This window comes from Octodon degus, unplaced genomic scaffold (assembly GCF_000260255.1).
Source record: "Octodon degus isolate 3935 unplaced genomic scaffold, OctDeg1.0 scaffold00197, whole genome shotgun sequence".
NCBI classification, from domain to species: domain Eukaryota; kingdom Metazoa; phylum Chordata; class Mammalia; order Rodentia; family Octodontidae; genus Octodon; species Octodon degus.
Genome location: NW_004524773.1, coordinates 3,559,152 through 3,576,959, shown reverse-complemented (window position 1 = coordinate 3,576,959; position 17,808 = coordinate 3,559,152). Strand labels below are relative to the sequence as shown.

At 51.8% G+C, this 17,808-nt stretch overlaps 1 protein-coding gene across 1 annotated transcript in view; it reads left to right on the top strand.

Moving 5' to 3' along the window:
* The window catches only part of Atp1a3 (ATPase Na+/K+ transporting subunit alpha 3), a 24,290-nt gene that overhangs the window by 2,004 nt on the left and 4,478 nt on the right, over positions 1-17,808 (top strand). Inside the window, exons 2-16 of the mRNA XM_004644354.1 lie at positions 2,162-2,248; positions 2,351-2,410; positions 2,536-2,739; positions 3,350-3,463; positions 3,571-3,705; positions 4,266-4,383; positions 4,455-4,723; positions 7,015-7,213; positions 7,298-7,407; positions 7,493-7,627; positions 11,380-11,572; positions 11,813-11,988; positions 12,079-12,215; positions 12,860-13,010; positions 13,367-13,535. Coding sequence (XP_004644411.1) covers positions 2,162-2,248; positions 2,351-2,410; positions 2,536-2,739; positions 3,350-3,463; positions 3,571-3,705; positions 4,266-4,383; positions 4,455-4,723; positions 7,015-7,213; positions 7,298-7,407; positions 7,493-7,627; positions 11,380-11,572; positions 11,813-11,988; positions 12,079-12,215; positions 12,860-13,010; positions 13,367-13,535 — 2,257 coding nt within the window. The remainder of the gene's footprint in view (positions 1-2,161; positions 2,249-2,350; positions 2,411-2,535; positions 2,740-3,349; positions 3,464-3,570; positions 3,706-4,265; positions 4,384-4,454; positions 4,724-7,014; positions 7,214-7,297; positions 7,408-7,492; positions 7,628-11,379; positions 11,573-11,812; positions 11,989-12,078; positions 12,216-12,859; positions 13,011-13,366; positions 13,536-17,808) is intronic.

The following is a 17,808-nucleotide window of genomic DNA, read 5'->3' as shown; positions in this document are numbered from 1 at the left end:
CCCGCCTCCATTCCTAGCGTCCAGGCCGCAGCCTCATTTCCCAGACCCTAGGGTCGAGGGCCCAGCCCTCCTCCTTAGACCTAGGGGTCCAGGCCCCCAGCTACTCCTGCCTTAAGATCTGGAGGTTGGGTCGGGCCCCAACCAAAGCTCTCACAGGGACCCGAGCTGCAGTTGCCAGCCTGCCTGAGGGTTTCTGGAAGGGGCAGCTGACTCCCTCAAGCCCTTGGTCACTTCCCCACCTTGACCTGAGGGCTTGCTGTCCCCATGACACATCTCCCCATCTGTGTGTTCATTCAGCTTGGGGGTCTTGAAACCCCAGCCCTTGGCATGGAAGTCAGCATGGAGGATTGGCCTCCTTGCGCCCCAAGCCTCTGTGGCTCCCCCAAGATGCTGTGCCCTAAGCTTCTGCCTCCACATGTGAGACGCAGTGCTGTTGCAGGGCTGGCCCCGGGCCAAGCCTCCTCCCCACCTGCCTGCGCCCTCCTTGAGGCTGCCAGGCCCCCAGGCTGCAGCCCATCCTTGCCCTCTTGGTTTCAGCCTCAGGTCTGGGGCAGATAGTAGACAGCTCAGGCCTCTGCAAGGTCATGAGGAGATTAGCGCTGAGCCGCGCTGAGCCTTATAGCCTGGCCATGGGCCCACAGGATCCATCAGCCGCCTGCTACCAGCACCTGGCTTCAGCCCACCCCTCCTGCCAGCTTTGGACAGGGCCCTTCTCATCTGCCCAGGCCCCTGGGCTGGAAGTTCAGGCCCTCCCCTCATACCCTGTCCTTTACAAGCCAGGTCTGATGCTTCTGCCTGGTGCTTGTCTGTACCCCAAATCCCTGCTAGCTCTTACTCAGTTCTCAGAGATCAGACCATGCCCATCCCCTGTTCAAGACCATTTGTGGCTCCCACAATCCCTCAGAAGAGATGCCAAGGTTCACATCTTTTCTGTCAAGGTCCTCAGGACTGGCTGCATGTGCACAGCAGGCTGCTTACCCACCTAGGCCTTTGTCCCAGCTGTAGACAACATCTGAAGTATCCTTTCCTCTCCCTTTTTGCCAGGCCGGTGAGGTCAGCCAAGATTTTCTGGTCCTTTGACTCAGACATCCAGGGGGCTGGAGAGATGCCCAGGAAAAGAGAACCAGGCTAAGCAGACATGCCATATGGGGAAACCTGGAGTTGCAAGGACAGGGATACCAAGGTGGAAGAAAGGAAGAAAGGGGGGGAAGACAGAGACAGAGAGAGAGGAATCAGGGAGATAGCTCAGTAGAATAAGCACTTGCCTGACAAGCGCAAGGGCCTGAGTTCAATCCCTTGTTCCACAAAAAAAAAAAAAAAAAAAAAAAAAAAAAAAAAAACAGAGAGAGAGAGAGAGAGGCAAAAACCAGGCAGAGAGACATATATGGAGTAGCACAGAGGACAGAGCTTGAGATGGAGAGGCACAACTGAGTGAGTCAGCTAGGAGAAAGACACAGAATCAGAAAATGTCAAGCCTCAGAGACAACCTGAGGTCTCAGCAGACCCCACCCTGGAGAAAGACAAGAGCAAAGAGAGAACCAGAATCACAGAAATTGAAACAGAGTTGGAGTGAGATCTCCAAGAAATGGAGACAGAGAGACAAAGAAAAAGAGATCAGAGAGATAGAGCCAACAGTAAAGGGGAAAGAGAGATTAAGGGAAAGATCAAGCCCTGAAGAGACAGAGACCAATATAGGAGATATCAAAAGAAAACCGCAGAAAGAGAGGTGCAGAGGCCTGGAGATGGGGCTGGGGTAAGAGGAAGAGAGATGAAGGCAGTGAGAGACAGAAGCGTAGGAAGGTTAGATGGGCTCAGGGAGAGGGAGGGACAGAAAGAAACACATGGAGATAAAAGGAAGCTGGAGCAAAGCTGTGTACACAGAGATGCAGAGAGGGAGGCTAGCAGAAGCCAAACAGCCCCTTAAGGGGCCGCGAGTCCCAGAGTCCCAGTGACAGTGGGGCCAATCAGATGGGACAAGGTTCTGAGAGAACCCGGAGATGCTGGGCAGAGACAGAGGGGACTCCCAGAGCAGCTCCACAGCCAGATGTGCAGAGACACAGGCCAGGATGCGAGGTGGGGCACGCAGGGCCGGTGTCCCTCTGGAATCCCTTCTCGCCCGCAGTCTGGTGGCTCTGACAGCTATCGTGTCGCCACCTCGCAGGACAAGAAAGATGACAAGGGCTCGCCCAAGAAAAACAAAGGCAAGGAGCGCCGGGATCTGGATGACCTCAAGAAAGAGGTGGCGATGGTAAGTCGCACCTCTGTGGCCCCCACCCAGTGCAGCCCCACCCCCTCCCCAACATTCTGGCAGGCCTTTTCTCACTACTTCCCCCAAACTTCTGTTCCTCAGACAGAGCACAAGATGTCAGTAGAAGAGGTTTGCCGGAAGTATAACACAGACTGCGTGCAGGTGAGGACCAGGGTCTGAGTGAGGAGGGCTGGGACTTGGTGTCCTGGGAGATTGGGGGTGCTGGTGATGGTTTGGGGTGTGGGGGCTGCTCAGGGAGTTTCTATGTGAGTCCTATGTCCCCCTAGGGCCTGACACACAGCAAAGCCCAGGAGATCCTGGCCAGGGATGGGCCTAATGCCCTCACGCCGCCACCTACCACGCCAGAGTGGGTCAAGTTCTGTCGCCAGCTCTTTGGGGGCTTCTCTATCCTGCTGTGGATAGGGGCTATCCTGTGTTTCCTAGCCTATGGCATCCAGGCAGGCACTGAGGATGACCCTTCTGGTGACAATGTGAGTACTGTCCCCCTGCCCTCTGCAGACCCACTCACATTTAAGGATACACAGAGCCCCAGTGTCTCCCTGTCCCTTCAGTTTTCAAAATGCATGTTCATCCTCCTTCTTTAAATAGCCGGGGTACACAGGGCCAGTGTCTCCCTGCAATCTCCTGTCACCCACAGTCCGGGGCCTCTGACAGCTATTTTTCACAGTTACCTAGAATCAGTCAGACTGAGCCCAGACAGTCACACTAGGACACAGATTCAAACATAGACGCTTGGTTCAGACGCAGACAGACACAGAGATGCAGGCTGTCAGACAAAGGCAGGCCAACAGAGTCAAACACCAACAGTCCTGTAAGTGCAAGGTCAGGCACAAAGAAAGGGACCCAGACACACAGACAGGCACCAGGACAGAAGTAGCAGAAACCCAGCTTGTCGCATAGAGGCAAGAAGAAGACATACAGATACACAGATAAAATATGCCCAGAGATTCAGACAGCCATGTATAAAACACAGACGGACACAGATGCTCACTGACGTGGAGCTCCTTCCCAGACTACAAACCCAGGGTGGTAGGATGACTCCAAGCAACTGTGACCTTAAATCCCAACGTCTCCCTGCAGCTGTACCTGGGGATCGTGCTAGCAGCCGTGGTGATCATCACTGGCTGCTTCTCCTACTACCAGGAGGCTAAGAGCTCCAAGATCATGGAGTCCTTCAAGAACATGGTTCCCCAGGTGAGGGCTGCCCAGGAAGGGCCTAGAAGGGCACAGCCAGCGGGTCGTGCCTAGTGAGCCCCGGACAGAAGGAGTCCAGGAGATAACTCTGCTCTGTATAATCCCAGCAAGCCCTAGTGATCCGGGAAGGTGAGAAGATGCAGGTGAACGCTGAGGAGGTGGTGGTTGGGGACCTGGTAGAGATCAAGGGTGGAGACCGAGTGCCAGCGGACCTGCGCATCATCTCAGCCCACGGCTGCAAGGTGAGCCTGTGATCTGCATTCCAGCTATGCCTCCTCACCAAGGAGTCTACCCACAGTCTTTCCTGCTCTATGACCCACTCTCTCCTCCTTTACACCTGGGGTCCAGGCCCAGCCTCCTCCATCAGATCCCACGGTCCAGACCCAGCACCTTTCTGAAACAGAAGTCCAGGCTGAGCCTTCTCCCTCAGACTCAAGAGGCCAGGCCCAACTCCTCCCTCAGACGTGGGGGTCCAGGCTCTGCCTCTTCCATCAGACCCAGGCCCAGCTTCATCTCTCAGACTCAGGGGTCCAGCCCAGCCCTTCTCCCTTAGATCCAGGATTCCAAGATTCAGCCCCAGTCTTCAGAGATCCTCATGTACCTTAGAGCTTGGCAAGTAGTCCTGTACTTTCCCTGCCTCAAAATCCCAGTCTGGCTTTCCAGATGCCTCTGGCCCACCTGGGCAATCAGGCTTCTTGCTGTGACATCAGAGTCACAGCTTCACACTAACCCCTCTAGATACATGCCCCCTCACTCGCCCCAGGCCTCAAGCAGAGCCCTGTTTCCATTGCTCCCACCCCAGGTGGACAACTCTTCTCTGACTGGCGAGTCTGAGCCCCAGACCCGCTCTCCCGACTGCACACATGACAACCCCTTGGAAACGCGGAACATCACCTTCTTTTCTACCAACTGTGTGGAAGGTGAGGCAGGCCCACTGGAAACCCCAAGTGGGGTACTCAGAGGGCTGGATCCTAACCTTCTGGCTTCACAGGCACTGCTCGGGGTGTGGTGGTGGCCACGGGTGACCGTACTGTCATGGGCCGCATCGCCACACTGGCTTCGGGTCTGGAAGTGGGCAAGACACCCATTGCCATCGAGATCGAGCACTTCATCCAGCTCATCACTGGGGTGGCTGTCTTCTTGGGCGTATCTTTCTTCATCCTCTCCCTCATTCTGGGATACACCTGGCTCGAGGCTGTCATCTTCCTCATCGGCATCATTGTAGCCAATGTCCCAGAGGGCCTGCTGGCCACTGTCACGGTAAGGCCGAATCCCTGGGATGGCAGAGGTCTGGCATCCTGGGCCTGAGGGAGTGGGCCTGGGGCCTGAAGTCTTGAGTCTACAGAGGAGAGCCGGGTCCCGGGTCCTGAGTCTGAGGGAGGGAGTTGGGGCATGGGCCCCCTTGGTCTGAGGGCAGAGGACTGTGCCTGGACTGTGGCAGTCTTGAGAATCCCTTGGGCACTGAGAGGGCTGAGCCTCCTGTTCCTGAATGAGAAGGGGCCTAGAACTGGGAAGGCTCCCTAATCAAGACAAACAAGCAACAAGCAAATATCTAAAGAAACACTGTAGGCTACAAGGACCTGTGATCCTATTGCTTTTATTTTAATTTGTAGAACTAAGGTGCGAGCTGGCCAAATAGCTAGGTGGGTTAAAGCACCTGCAAGCAGGTGCAGGGGCCAAGGGTTGGATCCCCAGGCCTGCCAGGCCGCTCCCCACCCCCGGGGTACACTGAGACAGCAAATGAGACTGGGCGTGGTGATGCGCGCCTCTAATCCCAGATCTTGGGAGACTGTAAACAGGTGGATCACTATGAGTCTGATCTAGTAATGAACCCCTGAACACCTGTAGACCCTTCCCTAAAAAACAAAACAAAACAAAACAAAACAAAACAAAACAAAACAAAAAAATTAAGTTGCATACATACACACTCATGGTGAAAAAGTCTAAATATTAGGTCAAGTTAAAAAATTATGACACACAGGTGCCAGCATTGCAAATAAATAAATGAATGAATGAATGAATGAATAAATAAGTAAATAAATAAATAATATCCCTCCTGGTACCCAGTCCTCAGTCCTACCTGGAGAATACCTGAAGGCCACATGGATTAAATGTGGTCTCCTGTGCTCTTTGGCTGGTGCTGCTGGAGGTGGAACCCAGCTTTGTGCATGCTGAGCTCAAGCTCCAGGCCCCTTTGTGCTGTTTCTTGGGGAGCCATCCTAGGAATGCTACGCTGCACTTTGATTCCTCTATTTAATATGGTGCAGCGTTCACCTATCATTATGTCTACAGGATTCTGACAGGCAATAATGTGCAGCAAAGCCTGCGCATGCTGTGAACACATCTCTAAGGGTGCAAACTGAGCCTGCCATGTCAGCGGCACCCTGGTCCAGTCTCCTGCAGCCCCTTCTTCACCTCATTCAAAATTGTCCCCCTGTAAAGAATAAGCCCTAAAGCTGGGCCTGGTGGCACTCATCCGTAACCCCAGTACTCTGGGAAAATGAGACAGGAGGATTGCAAGTTTGAGTCCAGCCTGGGCAACTTAGTGACTTATCAAGAACCTGTCTGGGCCGGCCAGATAACTCAGTGACTAAAGCAGCTGCTTAGGCAGAGCACAGGGGGTGCCCTGCTGGCCCCGCCCCCAGGATGAGCCCGGACATGGTGGTGCGTGCCTGTAATCTCAGCGCTTGGGAGACTGAAAACAGGAGAATCACTGAGTCTGATCTACATAGTGAGACCCTGTAGACCCTGTATTAAATACATAAAAAAAAAAAGAACCTGCCTCAAAAGAAAAAATAAATTAAAAAGTCGGGGATATGACTCAATGAGAAGGCCTTGGGTTCCATGCCCAGTACTGAGGAAAAAAGTATGTATAACCTCTAAATCTGGCTTCTAACATCATAAATTAATTTTGCCTTTTTAAAATTTAATTATCATAATGGCATAATTCTGTGTGACCTTTTTTTTTTTTTTTTTGGTACAAGGAATTGAACTCAGGACCTTGCGTTTGCCAGGCAGGCACTGTGCCACTGAGCTATATCACTGGCCCCTGTATAGAGCTTGTCTGACTTCTTGCTAACATTTAATTTTTTTTTTTTTTTTTTATGCTGAAGACCACACCCAGTGCTTTGCACTTGCTAGGCAAACACTCTACACCTAGTTAAATCTCCCGTTCCTGTTTTTGCTGATTTGTGTTGGAGCTCCATTCATGCAGTTGTAGGCAGTGGTCATTTTTGCTTTTTCATTAGTGTATACAGTCTTCCATTTTTTATTCCTCTGTTCATTCTTTCGGCTTTTAGTGGATACTTGGGTTGTTTGCAGTTAGAAATGTTGCCCGTGCAAGCATTCTGGAGCACGTCTTGGGGGACATATCTGAGCCTATTTCTGTTGATCTGTACCCAGGAACAGCACTTCTGGGTGATAGGTGTCCTTTTCAGGCCATGGAAGATTCTCTTGGGCCAGGCCAGGCAGGCAGCTGCAGCATTTGGCTAGGCATCCGCACCTGCCACTGGCTGCCACCCGCATCTCACTCACCCTTGCGCATCCCCCAGGTGTGTCTGACCCTAACCGCCAAGCGCATGGCCCGGAAGAACTGTCTGGTGAAGAACCTGGAGGCTGTGGAGACCCTGGGCTCCACGTCCACCATCTGCTCAGACAAGACAGGGACCCTCACCCAGAACCGCATGACTGTTGCCCACATGTGGTTTGACAACCAGATCCACGAAGCTGACACCACCGAGGACCAGTCGGGTCTGTGGGGGCCCAGGGTGGGGACCCTAGGTGCCGGGCCTCAGTAGCCCCTCCTGACCCCCGCCCTCCACGTGCTTCCTCCAGGAACCTCATTTGACAAGAGCTCGCACACCTGGGTGGCTCTGTCCCACATCGCCGGGCTCTGCAACCGAGCTGTCTTCAAGGGTGGCCAGGACAACATCCCTGTGCTCAAGGTGGGTGCAGCGCCAGCCTCCCCGGGGTGTTCCTGGGTGGTCCCTGCTCTGCGCGCCTGCTGTGACAGCACTGTCTCTCCCCCAGAGGGATGTGGCTGGGGATGCCTCCGAGTCCGCCCTGCTCAAGTGTATCGAGCTGTCCTCTGGCTCCGTGAAGCTGATGCGGGAACGCAACAAGAAAGTAGCTGAGATTCCCTTCAACTCCACCAACAAATACCAGGTATGGACGGAGCTCTGGGCACAGTGGCCCAGGCCTCAGTTTCTCTGCCCATTCACAGTTACCTCTGCCCCACTTCCCTCCTGCTTTGGGCAACATATTAGTTTTAGAGCCTGAGTTTCCTCATCTGTAAATTGGGACTGAATGATAATACCCAGCCTATGGGAAGAGGAACGGGGCCTATGGGGGTGCAGGGAGGAGCACCGAGTCCCATGCAGCAGAGAGTGGCAGCTGCCTGAGGTCTCTGGGGCAGAGAAGAATATTCATGAGTTCATCAATTTTTTTTTTTTTTTTTTTTTTTAGGAACCGGGGATTGAACTCAGACCCTTGTGCTTGCCATGAAAGCACTTATTCCACTGAGCCATCTCCCCAGCCCCAAATTTTTTTTTTATGCTTTTTTTTTTTTTTTTTTTTGTACTGGGAATTGAACTCAGAACCTTGCACTTACCAGGCAGGTACTTGTGCTGCTGAGCTATATCCCCAGCTCCTCAAATACTGTTTTTGAGCAGCCACCACCTCGTGACCCTGTTTTAGGTGCTGAGAGTACACATGGTAGTGAGGGCGACAGTGAAGCCCCTGTCCTCTGGAGCTGACACTGCAGTGTGATAGGGCAGCCAGAGACAGAGGCGTGAGGCAAAACCATGCGGAGCGAGAGCCCTGCAGATGTCTAGCAACGTGTTCAGGTGACCAGTGGCCTGTGGAAAGTCCCTGAGGCAGGAGGGCCGCTTGCCTCAGCAGAGGCCAGGCCAACAGTGTGTTGGAGGTGGGGGAGTGGGTGCTGGGTGTAGCACTTGGGTGTCACTTTGAGGGTGATACAAACGTGAAAGGGTTCTGAGCAGACAGGACGTGACTCACAGCCTCACAGCTCTTCTTACTCTTCTCATTTATTTACTTACTTTTTTTTTTTTTTTTTGCAGTGCTAGAGATTTGGACAGATGGTTTTTTTATTGTTGATTTTTTTTTTTTTTTGAGGGGGCTACCAAAATCAAATTCAGGACCTTGTGCTTGCCAGGCAGGGGCTTGTGCTGCTGAGCTATCTCCCCTGCCCTGTATTGGAGATTAAACCCAGGGCTTTTGCCCTTATTTTTATTTTTTATTTTGAATCTCATTAAGTCATTAAATTGCCCAAGCTGGGCTTGAACTTTGGATCCTCCTGCTTCGGCCTCCCAGAGTGCTAGGATTATGGGCATGCAACCGTGCCACGCTTCGCACCTTTAGAAACAGCTTTGTGGAGATATAACTCACACACCGTGATCATCTATTTAAAGTGCTTAATTCAGCAGTTTGGATGTATTCACAGATACACGCATCCACCTACATAGTCAATTTTAGAGCATTTTTATCACCTCAGAAAGAAGCCCTGCACCCCTGAGCTAACACCCACCCCCTCTTTCTTCATCCTCCCAGCCCTAAGCAACCACTAACCTACTTTCTGTCTCTGAAGATTTGCCTATTCTGGACATTTCATAAAAATGGAATCCTAGGGGCTGAAGAGATGGCTCAGTGGAATAAGCGCTTCCCTGGCAAGCGCAAGGGCCTGAGTTCAAGCCCCAGTTCTGCAAGGAAAAAAAGAAAAAGGAATCCTATAACATGTGGCCTTCTTTGTCTGCCTTCTCTCACTTAGCAGAGGTTTTCAAGAGCCGCCTATGTATGGGTGTATCAGAGCTTTTTTCTTTTCCTAAGGCTGTGACTAATCTCCTGTTGTACGCATAGATCATGCTGTGTTTGACCACTCTCCCACGGATGGGCGTTTGTGGCTTATCCACCCTGTGGCCCTTATGAATAATGCTGCTGGGAACATTTGTACACAAGATTTTGTGTAGACGTGTGTTTGCATTTCTCTTCCTTCCAGGTCACCAGGTTATGTGGTAATTTTGTCTGACCATCCTGGAAACTGCCAAATTGTCCACCAAAGTGACCACCCCATTTTATTCATATATATATATATATATATGCTTTTTGTGGTTCTGGAGATGAAAGCCAGGGCCTGTGCATCTGGGTAAATGCTTTACCACAGAACTGCTCCCAGCCTGGCTAGATCTACGGTGGCAGTGGCAAACCCATGGCATGCGTGCTGCAGGGTGCTGTTTGCTACCATTATGAGCTTTTTTTTTTTTTTTTTTTTGATCTGAATGCCCTCAGGGGTGGTTTGGCTGGCTGGAGAGTTGTGGGGATCGAACTACAGCAACCTGAGGCTGACAGCTTTGTGGAAGCAGCCACTTAAAGAACTGAGCTAAGGCCAGGCCCCCCAATAAAAAATTTTTTTTTTTTTTTTTTTTTGCTCCTTCAATGCCTTCAGGGCACTTTTGCATGGCTGGAGTGTTGTGGGGATCGAACTACAGCAAACTGAGGCTGCCAGCATTGTGGAAGCAGCCACTTAAAGAACTGAGCTAGGGCTGGGCCCCCCCCCCCTTTTTTTTTTTTTTCTTGGTACTGGGGATTGAACTCAGGACCCTGCGCTTGCCAGGCAAGCGCTTATTCTACTGAGCTATCTCCCCGGCCCCAGCATTATGAGCTCTAAAAGGTTCTCCATCACTGATCTCAGGACTCCAGGTGAGAGGATAGTAGCCAGGCCAGGGTTGAGGACAGCTGGGGAGGTAGGAAGAGGCCAGATTCTGGGTGCATTTCAGAGGAGGAGCACTGAAGTAGTGATCCATCTGATGGTGGATGAGAGGGAACAAGCAGGGCAGAGAGAGTGGACACACAGCCAGAGAAAAACAGCCAGGAATTCTTTTTTTTTGGAACCAGGGATTGAACTTAGGCCCTTGTGCTTGCCAGGGAAGTGCTTATTCCATTGAGCCATCTCGGATTCTGAGAGACACAGAACAAGAGATGGAGAAAGAGAACAGGATAGGGATGAGCCGAGATCTCTATAAGGGAATCTAGGAAACAGGAAGTTTCTCTAGAGTATGGCCTGGGTATATCTTATGTAGATATAATCTTTTAGCTGGGCATGTTGGTATTATAATCACAGCAGTCTGAGAGGCTGAGGCAGGAAAATTATTAACTGGAGCCCCCTCTGGGCAATGTAGTGACCTAATAAGACCTTCTCTCTGGGCTGGTGAGATGGCTCAGTGGTCTAAAGCACCTACTTAGAACAAGCTTAGCAAAGCACAGGGACCGCGGTTCAATCCCCCAGCACCACATGCCAGCCAGCCCAGCCCCCTGGTGGGCTGAGCTGGCCACACACACACACACACACACACACACACACACACACAAATAAATAAAAATTTTTTAAAAAGACCCTCTCTCAAAAGGCTTTGGAGGGCTAGGGACGTAGCTCAGAGGCCCAGCACCTGCCTGGCAAGTGTGAGGTCATGAGTTTGACTCCCAGTAACAAAAAAAAAAAAGAAAAAAGACTTTGGGATGTAGCTCAGTGTAAAGATCCTTGATTTGGGGGGCCTGCCAGTTAGCTCAGTTGTTTAAGTGTCTGCTCATGCAAATGCAGTCAGGCACAGGATACCCCAATTTTATCTCCACCTCCACCTGCCTTACCAGACCCGCCCTTAAGGCAGCCTGAATCAGCAAAAAAAAAAAGATCCTTGATTTGGTCCTCAATAACACACACACACACACACACACACACACACACACACACACACATTCTAGGGTAGGGAAATGTGGGCAGTGCTCCCTGGAGAACCTCTGCTCTGGCTCTGGGCAGCAGGCAGGGACAGTGTCCTCTCCAGCTGGACACAGGCAGCCTCCAGGGCCCACTGAGGCTCAGGCACGCTGCCCCTGCTCTGTCACAGCTCTCCATCCATGAGACCGAGGACCCCAACGACAACCGATACCTGCTGGTCATGAAGGGCGCTCCCGAACGCATCCTGGACCGCTGCTCCACCATCCTGTTGCAGGGCAAGGAGCAGCCCCTGGACGAGGAGATGAAGGAGGCCTTCCAGAACGCCTACCTGGAGCTCGGCGGCCTGGGCGAGCGTGTGCTCGGTGCGCACTGAGGGGCATAGCTGTGGTGACTGGACCAGCCCTGGGGGATTCTTGGGGACAGGAAGGAGTCTGATGCTGCCCAAAGCTGGAATGTGTCACAAGTAGATGAATGAATGGGGGGCCATGTTTAGAGAATGAATATTGAGTATTTGTTTGGGGAGACAGCTGAGAATGGTGAGCTGCAGGCATGGAGGTCCCTAGTTGAAGCCTTCACGGCCCCCATCCTGTCCTTGCCGCCAGGTTTCTGCCATTACTACCTGCCTGAGGAGCAGTTCCCCAAGGGCTTTGCCTTCGACTGTGATGATGTGAACTTCACCACAGACAACCTCTGCTTCGTGGGCCTCATGTCCATGATTGACCCTCCCCGGGCAGCTGTCCCTGACGCAGTGGGCAAGTGCCGCAGCGCAGGCATCAAGGTGTGGCCTGAGCCAGCAGGGGGTGTGTGGGAGGAAGGGCTGGCGACCCCCGGGGGAGGCTGGACCATCCCTAAAAAACAACTCCTGCAGGTAATCATGGTCACCGGCGATCACCCCATCACGGCCAAGGCCATCGCTAAGGGGGTGGGCATCATCTCTGAGGGCAATGAGACTGTGGAGGACATTGCTGCCCGGCTCAACATTCCTGTCAGCCAGGTCAACCCTCGGTGAGCAGCCCTGCCCAGCCCTCAAGGCTGTCACTGTGGAGCACCCACCTCCTTCCCTTCCTGTCCTCTGCTGCGTGTGAAGGAGGCAACCTGGTGCTGTAGCCACAGGGGTTGGCAGGGTGGAGGTCACCTCCCAACTCACCAATATGCAGCTGTGGACAAGTCATTTAGCCTCCCTGAGCCTCAATGCCCTCCTTGCTAAAAGGGCCACTGGCACTGCGGGTGTAGCTCTGTAGTAGAGCTCTTACCTCACACGCACCAAAACTAAATGAAATGAAATACATCAAATGGACTACTAATACTTGCTATTTCAGAAAATTCAATGAAGCCTTGTATTTGTCTATTATCTTTGTCTCTTTTCTGTCTTTGTTTCTTCCTCTTCTCCAATTGTTTGACTTCCTCAGTTTTCCCACTCAGGCCTAGCTATGTGTCTGTCTCCTCACCTATTTGCCTGTTTAGCTCTGTTTCTGTACGTCTCAGTCTTTCTGTCCTTCCTAAGTTCTGCCCTCCACCCTGGGGACCCCTTTCTTCTCTTAGCCCTGGGCCTCTGGCTCTCTTGTCTGTGTCTGGCCCATCTGTCCATCTATCAGTCTGCACCCCTCCTCACCCTGACCTTGACCACCGGCTCTCTCTGCCCTTCCCAGGGATGCCAAGGCCTGTGTGATCCACGGCACTGACCTCAAAGATTTTACCTCAGAGCAAATTGATGAGATCCTGCAGAATCACACAGAGATCGTCTTTGCCCGTACCTCCCCACAGCAGAAGCTCATTATTGTGGAGGGCTGTCAGAGACAGGTGGGCAGCTCTGAGGGAGGAGCTGGGCCTGGACCCCAGATCTGAGGGAGGAGCTGGGCGTGGACACTGGGTCTGAAGGAGGAGCTAGGCTGGCCTGTACCTCAGGTCTGAGAGAGGAGCTGAGCCTGGACCTCTGAGTCTGAGAGAGGAGGCCAGGCCTGGATCCTGGGTCTGAGAGAGGAGCTGGGCCTGGGCCCTGGGTCTGAGGACAGAAGGCCAGGCCTGGACTCCAGATGTGAAGGAGGAGGCTGGGCCTATACCCCAGGTCTGAGGGAGGAGCTGGGCCTGGACCCTGAGTCTGAGGGAGGAGAACTGTCGTGGTCTCAGGGTCTCATTCTTTTCCTCTGTCCCTCCAGGGAGCAATCGTGGCTGTGACTGGTGATGGTGTGAATGACTCCCCTGCTCTGAAGAAGGCTGACATCGGGGTGGCCATGGGCATTGCTGGCTCTGATGTCTCCAAGCAGGCAGCTGACATGATTCTGCTTGATGACAACTTTGCCTCTATTGTCACTGGTGTGGAGGAGGGTGAGTTGGCCTCAAGTATCGCTGGAGACAGGTAACTGCAGGGAGCCAGAGAAGGGCCAGGGGCACAGGTCACAGTGCCAGGAGCATGCACAGTGATCCCCTCCAGGCCCGGGGCAGGGGGGACTGAGCCTACCCTTTTTTTTTTTTTTAAAGTCTTTTTTTTTTTTAAATTATTTATTTTTATTTATGTGTGTGTGTGTGTGTGTGTGTGTGTGTGGCCAGCTCAGCCCACCAGGGGGCGGGGCTGGCTGGCATGTGGTGCTGGGGGATTGAACCGCGGGCCCTGTGCTTTGCTAAACTTATTCTAAGTAGGTGCTTTAGACCACTGAGCCATCTCACCAGCCCCCTACCCTTTTTTTTTATCCTCCTGCTTTCAGAGGTGGGAGCTTCCTGGGACAGGACTGGGCTGATGCATTTTGGGTCGCTGCATTGCCAGTGCTACCCACAGACACTGTCTGCTGGATGAAGCTGTCTTGGAAGTATTTTAAAGTGCAAGGCTAGCCAAATAGCTCAGCAGATTAAAATGCCTGCCAACAGGTACAGGGGCCTGGGGTTCGATCCCTGGGCCTGCCGTGCTGGCCCCATTCCCTGGGGCACGGTGAGATAGCAGTTGGGACTGGGCGTGGTAGCACATGCCTATAATCCCAGCTCTTTGGAGAATGTAAACAGACAGATCACTACAAGTCCAATCTAGTAGTGAAACTTTTAACACCCTGAAGCCCTTCCCTAAAATACAAAAATAAAGATAAAGTGCAGGGCTCCTCAAGCTGGGCATGGTGGCGCATGCTCCATAATCCTAGCATCTGGGAAGCTGAGATAGGAGGATAGACAATGTAAACCCAACCTGGGCAATTTACAAGTTAGGGAGACTTTGTCTCAAAATTAACAAAAAAGGGAGGAGTTAGGTAAGTAGCTCAGTACAGAGGTTCTGGGCTCAATCTTCAGTGCTAAGGAAAAAATAAAATTACTCCCTGTGGCGTGGTGGTGCCCAACTATAATCCCAGCTACTTGGGGGAGCTTTGGTAGGAGGATCAGCAGTTTGTGGCCAACCTGGGCAAGATCCTCTCTCAAAATTGAAAATAAGCTGGGTGTAGTGGTACACACATGTAACCCTGAGGCAGGAGGTCATTGTGAGTTCAAGGCCAGCCTGGGCTACATAGTGAGACCCTGCGCTGGGGAGACAGCTCAGTGACATAAGCGCCTGCCTGGCAAGTGCAAGGTCCTGAGTTTGATCCCCAGTACCACACACACCCACCCACCCACACACACACACACACACACACACACACAGTATTCATAGAGAGACCCTATCTCCCAAAACAAAACAAAATTAAAAATAAAAAAGGATAAGCATATAGCTCAGTAGCAGAACCCCCTGGGTTCAATCCCCAGTACCACAAAACCACAATAACAACAAAACAAAAACCTCCTTAGCACAATGGACAGAAAGCAGAGGATCCTGGGAGGCTCATGGTCAGCATAACCCAGGAGGAGTCAGGGAGACTCCCAGGGTGCACGGAGTCTGTGGACCACTCTGGTATTCCCATGTGGAAGGTCTGAGGGTCGGCATTGCAGACGGAGGGAATGGCACTGCCTGGAGACGCAGGCGAGGGAGCTGGGACGTGCAGCTGGCCGGGGCTGGTGCTGGCAGGAGGGCAGTTGGTGGGATGGGTCCTATTTCATGTTATCCTGATCGTCCGTGTCATCCATTATAACTAGAGAAAGCGCAGCAGTGCAGCGAAGATTAGTCACCCACAGCCTCACCATCCAGACATAAACATTACTCAAACTTCCGTCATTGTTCTTTGCATTTATCTCCCTATTTAAAATGTCACTGTAGGGCTGGCCAGATAGCTCTGCGGATTAAAGTGCCTACTTAGGCAGACGCAGGGACCAGGGTTCGGGTTCAACCTCGTGCCGTGCCGGCCCCACCCCTGGGGTGTGCTGAGATGGCGATTGAGACTGGGCGTGGTGGTGTGTGCCTGTAATCCCAGCACTTGGGAGGCTGAAAACAAGGATTACTACGAGTCTCATCTGTGAAGTGAGACCCTGTAGACCCTGTACTAAATAAAAAGAAATAATAATAATAATAAATGTCACTGTAAGCAATAGCTCATGGTAAAGGAGGGAGAACGGTAGAGCTAAGACCAACATGACACATTAGGTGTCCAGGGTCCCAGAAGGAGCCCTGGTTGACTTTCTTGTTTGCAGATGGCTTTTGTGCGCACGTAAGGCACCCACACACGGGTACCAGCACTCGGGCCTTCCACACGCTTCCTGGGCTCCTGTCTTGTCTTTCGCAGACAGAGCTGTGAGCAGTGCAGATGGGGTCCCTGCTCTTCTGGGCTAGGGGACACCCCCTCACCCCAGCCCACAACAAAGGCATAATCACAGCCTCTAACAGATGCTAAGGGAAAAATATGCAGAGGCCAGGCTAGCTAGCAACAGGAGTCCGACCTAGGCAGGGTGGGCAAGGAAAGCCCTGCTGAAGTAGCAAAACATTTAACTTTCATTAGGGGAAATTGTACAGATACCCAAAAAGGAATAACTGGCAGCATGCAACCCCAACCACCCGTGCCCAACGCCAGGTGCCCAGGCCACAGCTCATCTGGTTTCTTCCCTCCCCTCCCCACCCCCTACCCCCAGCACACTGGGGCTTATGGGAAAGCACGCTTCAGCCATCATTTCATTCCAAGCTGAGAAGTAAGTGGTTTGCGAGGAGCAGAGAGAAGGCATGACGGTCAGGTGGGGTCACCCAGGAATCTTTGTTGCAGAAAGATGATCAAAGCATGCATCCCTCTGTAGCTCATGGGGCCTGCTTTTGTTTTATTTATTTATTTTGTATTTTAGGGAAAGGTCTACAGGGTGTTCAGGGCCTCACTACTAGATGGGACTTGTAGTGATCGCCTGTTTACAGCCTCCCAAGAGCTGGGATTACAAGCGCATGGCACACCACCACGCCCAGTCTCAATCACCGTCCCATCCCGCCCCAGGGGTGGGGCCAGCATGGCAGGCCCGGGGATTGAACCCCGGCCCCTGCACCTGCTTGCAGGCATTTTAATCCGCTGAGCTATATGGCCGGCCCCTGTTTTTGTTTTATATGACCCATAAAAACATAAAATATACATAACAACGCAGTACCATGTCATCTTTTTTTTTTTTTTTACCTTTTTAAATTAAAAAAAAAAAATTTTAATGTATTTAGTACACAGTCTACAGGGTCTCACTACACAGATCGGATTCATAGTGATTCTCCTGTTTCCAGCCTCTCAAGTACTGGATTATAGGCTCGCACCACCGCGCCCAGTCTCAGTCGCCCTCTCAGCGTGCCCAGGAGCAGGGTCAGCACTACAGGCTAGACGTTGAATCCTGGCCCCTGTGCCTGCCTAAGCAGGCACTTTCGTCTGCTGAGCTATCTGGCCCACCCTTAAATTTTTTTTTTTTTTTAATTTTATTTATTTATTTATGCGTGTGTGTGTGTGGCCAGCTCAGCCCACCAGGGGGCGGAGCCGGCCGGCATGTGGTGCTGGGGGACCGAACCACGGTCCCAGTGCTTTGCTTAGCTTAGCTTGTTCTAAGTAGGTGCTTTAGACCACTGAGCCATCTCACCAGCCCCTAAAAAATTTTTTAAAGAGAATAAAAATAATAATTAAAAATTATTAATGACGGCCCCGCCCCCAGAGCGCGGCGCTGAGACAGCACTTGAGACTGGGCGTGGTGTCTCACCTGTAATCCCAGCTCTTGGGAGGCTGTAAACAGGCGGGTCACTAGGCAAGATGCTAGGAATTCAACACAGGCTGTAATATGGCATATTGTTGTCTTCAAATTAGTTGTTCACGTTACACGTTTTCTTTTGATAGATGTAGATGCATTGTGTAATATTTGAATCAGGTTAGGTAGTTACCTCCTCAAACACTTTTATTCCTTCTTTTCTCCTCCTCCTCCCTTCTCTTGTGCCACTGCGGATTGAACCCAGGGCCTTTGCACTTTTATTTTTGTTCTGAGACAGGCATCTATTTAGGTCATTGCCCGTGCTTTCATCAAGTTATTTGTTTCTAATGATTTGCTCAGTGGCCCATGGCTTCTCAGCACATGGGGAAAGCTGGAGGATGGGGCTTACTGGGTTAGTCTTTAGATTTTTACTAGGTACACACTGTACTAAGCACATTATTATATACATGCAGCGAGTGGGGCCGCCTAGGGGTTGGTAGGTCTGTAGCTCTTTTTCTTTCTTTCTTTTTTTTTTTTTTTAACATTTTTTATTTATTTATTT